The following is a 5181-nucleotide window of genomic DNA, read 5'->3' as shown; positions in this document are numbered from 1 at the left end:
ATGTCAGCACCTCCCTCCCCTCCAAAACCACAGTTTCCCAAGCACTTTTCTCCAACACTGAGGACTCTACAGACACCCAATGCTTGAAAACCACTGCCGTAGTACATTCCCACTAGAATTAGAGATCTAGGAAGAGCCTGAACTAACATCCTCTAACTACAGATGAGAAGAATGGGGCCTAAAGAGTAGGACTTGTTTGAGGGCACAGAACTGAACTGAGATCATCTGGCTATTTAAACAGTGTCATCTCCACAAAATGCTGCTAAAGAAAAATCTTTGCAACTTACACGAACAGCACATAAAAGTTCCTACGTAGATAATATTGTAGTAACTATGTATAGTGCCAGGTGAGTGCTAGACTAATAGGGGGGATCACTTCATAAATTATGTAAATGTATAACCACTATGCTATATACCAGAGACTAACATAAAATACTAAATGTCAATTCTAATTGGGGAAAAAAACACATGCTTAGAGTCTGTTTCAAGCCTATCAAAAGATCACAGACCCCGGTTTTCTGCAATCCCAACAAATAAGATTTTAGGATTTCACTATTTTGAAAAGTCAGAAATAAGAAAAATTAAGATTGCAAAAATACTTTAAAATTTTCTTTAAAAACAAATGGGGAATTTCAACAGGGTGCCAAGACAATTAAATACGGGGAAAATTCTTTTCAACCAATGTTACTGGAACAACTACATATCCCCACACACACACAAAAAAAACGCAGCTGGACCCCTCACATCATACACAAGCATTAACTAAAGGCAATCTAAATATAAAACTCTTAGAAGAAAACACAGGAGTACACCTTCATGACCTTGGATTAAGTAATGGATTCTTTAGGTATGACACCAAAAGCACGAGCAACAGAAGAAAAAATAGACAAATTGGACATCATCAAAATTAAAAACTTTTGTTACAAAAAATACTATAAAGTGAAAAGACAACCCAACAGAATGAGAGGAAATTCTTGCAACTCATAATACGTGAAAAGGGACTTACATAAAGAACTGTTATATCTTAATAAAAAGATAAATAATCTAATTATAATATGGGCAAAGGATCTGGATAGATGTTTCTCTAAAAAAGATACATGAAAAGATGCTCGACAATCATTAGAGAAATGCAAATCAAAACTATAAGACACCACTTCACACCAACCAGGATGTCTAGAAATAAAGAGATAGACAATAACAAGTGTTGGTGAGGATCTGGAGAGATTGGAACCCTCACACACTACTAGTGGGATTAAAAAAAGGTGTTAAACATATCAAAAAATAAAACACCAAGTTACCATATGACCCAGCCATTCCACTCCTAGGTATATACATATCCGAGAGAAATGAAAACAGGTTCACACAAAATCTTGTAGACAAATGCTCAAAGCAGTATTATTTATCACAGCCAAAAAAAAAAAAGTGGAAACCAACCCCATTAATGATGAATGGATAAACAAAATGTATGGTATAGCCACACAATAAATTATTTGACAATAAAAATGAAATACTGAAATGTGCTATAACATGGACAAACCTCAAAAACATTCTGCCAACAAAAAATGCAGAAGACCACATATTACAGTAAGTCCTCACTTAACACCATCAATAGGTTCTGGGACTTTAAGCAAAATGACGTATAATGAAACCAATTTTACCACAGGCTAATTGATAGAAACAAGAATTAAGTTCCTATGGCATTTCATCAACATTATAACAAAACGACATTGAACAACATGACATTATTTGAGGACCTGCTGTATACGATTTCATTTTTCTGAAATGTCCAGAACAGGCAATTCTATAGACAGAAATAGATTAGTGGTTGCTAGGGGCTGGTAGGCGGGGTGAATAGGGGATTGACTGCTAATGGGTACAGGGTTTCTTTTTGGATGGTTAAAATGTTCTAAAATTAGATTGTGGTAATGGCTGCACAACTCTTTGAGTATATTAAAAAACACAGAATGAGGGAACTGTATATGAATTATACCTCAATAAAGCTATTAAAAAAAAAACAAAAAGGGGCCTTATGTGGGCTAACTCCAATAAGAATTTTAATTATACTTTCCAATCACAAATTTTAGGTCTATATTTAACATCTTTGCTTGAAGAATTAAAATGGGGGGCGGGGATAACAACTTCCACTACATCTTATAATTAAAATTATTAAGACCTGGGGGATCTAAGTTATACCTTGATGGGACTAGTGGACATGCCTTCTCAAAATGGAGTGAGCCACACTACATTCACCGGATGTCTGGCATACCTTTATTTAAGGCTCATATTTGCATTTTTAAGTTAAGCTGCTCTTCCTCTTAGCCTTTAGCTTTTCTTAGACCCTCTTTTTCACCTCTATTCCTTCGTTTTCCTTGAATACTGTACTCTAAATACAAATTTATTTTCCTGACTTAGTCTTTGTGTCAGGCAGTGTTTTCATCTACTTCATCAAACCAGTTTTAATCCAATGTGACTACTCCATACCTAAGAAGCTCCTTTATTAAGTATAATAGATTGAGGCTGGGTCTGTGATGATGAAAGGCAGTACCTTAACTCCTAGTGCTCTTGAGACTTCATATTTATATGGTACTTCACCTACCTCATCTCACTTAATTAAAGGCTGTTCACCGTGGGCATGAGGTAATCACAGCTAAAAACCGCTAGAATAGGGATAGTAAATGTGCTCATTATGACACTGTGAAACTATATTCCTAGAATGAAAGCACTTACTTTCTAAATGACTATCCCTCAAAGCTCTGAATCTACTAGGTAATTAGAAGATTTTTCGCTATGTGTGTGTATATGTACTTCTTATTTTGAACCCTGTTAACATATTAATAATTCAAAAAATTATTTAAAGACAAAGGTTAAATTCTGCTTCAAAGAGGACTATTTTATAACTACATTATAAACATTTGCAAAGCTGTCTTAACCTTAGACGAAAAACTAAAAAAAAAAAAAAAGATTCATATTAAAATAGCTTCCATTTCAATAGGAAAAAAACGTTTTAAGGAGGAACAATATCCATACATCGAAAATACGGCCAAGCTAAATAAGCAAGAAAGGGGAAAATTAGGACAAACTTGGTAGATCACAAGTTAAAATGCAGATATGTCCAGCCTCCACACAAAATCAATATATCAGGAAAGAAGTCATATTCGACAAGACCCCTAAGAAAATAAAAATGAATATTAATTTAACTAAAAGAAAAACAAATGTCAATTAAAAGAACCTACAGTTTTCATTGGCATTGAAGCCTCTAAGAATGGCCTTCAGTTCCTGGAGCTTCTGATGAGCTCGTGCATGAACGCTGTCAATCAGGAGTTTTTCTATTGATAGGTGATCAATCTGCATAGACAAAAACAGTATGTGCAATTTAAACATTTCTAATTTAAAAGCCTGAGAGCAGATTATTGTGCTTCAACATATTTCCTTTTAGAATCACACTGATTAAGTATAAATTTAAAAAAATAAACATATGGTATTGGTAGTTTAAAGACTATAGTTAACATCTTGGCAAGTACAGAACAAGATACTATACGTATCAGTGATTAAATGATAGGTCTTAAAAATAAAATGATCTGAACGAAATTACAAAATTTGAAAGAACATCTTTATAATTATGTTATATCAGATTTAAAAAAAAACAACAAATGTAGAAGCAAAACAATCATTTAAAACAAGTTTCATAAAAGGCTTTAGGAACAATTATTTTAAAGAATTTGTGCTAAAAGTTTAAGTATAAATGGTAATTACATTATGTTCATTTAATCAAACCAATATTAATATTGAGATCTTCTACCTTCATGGCTCTTTCTACTAATTTGGAATCAGAAGCTGGCAAAGGAGGATCATGAAATATCTGCAAAGGCTTAGAGACATCATTCTCATCGATTTTAATTGTAACTTTGTGAACAGATGCCGTCCCTGTTTTTCTCCCAAGAACTTGTTGACTAAAGAGAAAAAAAATATATTAAGAATTTTCTCATCAAAGCCTGTTAACTTTTGGAATAAAACAGAGGCAATCTAATTGTGTACCTTAGATAGAGCCTAGAATATGGCAGGCCCTCAGTGTTTGTGGAGGGAATACATTAATATTGGGAAGACAGCTATTCTGTAATCCAACACAATATTTGATTTACTGCATCAAAAAAAACATAGACACAGATTTAAAAATAAAACATGCACACAAATAAAAACAACCCTAATAAACAACCTGTCTTCTAAGTGGTGTCTATTTATCTGATTCCTTTACAAAGTTTGAGGACTGTAAACAGCCTGATACTGATTTTTCCCAAAACCCTCCCAAGATTTTAAAAGGCACAAATCAAAATGTAAAACTGTGATAAGCAAGCATTATTTTTAAATGATACCCAATGATCTAAATTACTGGTCTTTTAGCAATACAGTATGAGCCCAGAGTAACCTAACTTTTTAAGAACAGTAAGTCTTAGTACAAGCAGATAGATGTCTACATATTTAAAACATGCCATATTCTAAGAAAGGGTTCAATTCTGGATGCCCTATGTGGTTTATGATACCACGAGACCTTAATATACAAAATCATGCTGTTAGAGGTGCACAACTATCAGTATATAGTAAATCAGAAGCATGAGAGAAAAAGAGAAACATAGTATTTACAGTCATAGCATGAACCTACCAGAACCAACTTTACTTACTTCCAAACTGACAAGGAGAGGCACTTTCCAGCATGATACCTCTCCACCTGCACAAGGTCTCCCCATCGCTCTCGGATTAACATTAGAGTTTGCGAATGTAGCACTTCTAATTGAAGTGATAAGCAGAAAGAATCTGATAGATCTTGTTAAGCAAATATAATATGTTTTACTACAACAGCCAATGATGTACAAACAAACTTCATTTAACAAAAGCTCTATTCCCAAAGAGTTGGCTATGGAAGAAATTTCTGGAATTATATTTCTCCAATGACTTATCCTAAAAAGTGTTATTAATCTGTGGCATAATTTTAGAAAAAGGTATCATATTTCATTTTGATCCAATATAAACAAACCATAAGGTCCAAGTTGCCCTTAAATTCACCATAGTTTGGAGAATATGGGTAGACCAAATATTACTATTTTTTTCTCCAAATAGTACCAATCATCACTTTTTGTTTTTACCTTCAAAGTCAACAGGAAAATTTAAAAGTTGGTTTATTATAGA

The 5181-nt window shown here is 33.5% G+C and overlaps 1 protein-coding gene across 2 annotated transcripts in view; it reads right to left on the bottom strand.

Annotated features, from left to right (window-relative positions):
* The window catches only part of MED14 (mediator complex subunit 14), a 67732-nt gene that overhangs the window by 43901 nt on the left and 18650 nt on the right, over positions 1–5181 (bottom strand). For both annotated transcript variants that reach the window (XM_006918253.3, XM_006918254.3), the window contains exons 8-10: positions 4677–4809; positions 3800–3950; positions 3234–3345 (exon numbers count right to left, since the gene is read on the bottom strand). In XM_006918253.3, the coding sequence (XP_006918315.1) occupies positions 3234–3345; positions 3800–3950; positions 4677–4809 (396 nt within the window). The remainder of the gene's footprint in view (positions 1–3233; positions 3346–3799; positions 3951–4676; positions 4810–5181) is intronic.

This window comes from Pteropus alecto, unplaced genomic scaffold (genome assembly GCF_000325575.1).
Source record: "Pteropus alecto unplaced genomic scaffold, ASM32557v1 scaffold28, whole genome shotgun sequence".
NCBI lineage: Eukaryota > Metazoa > Chordata > Mammalia > Chiroptera > Pteropodidae > Pteropus > Pteropus alecto.
This window is presented reverse-complemented; position numbering and strand designations above follow the sequence as displayed.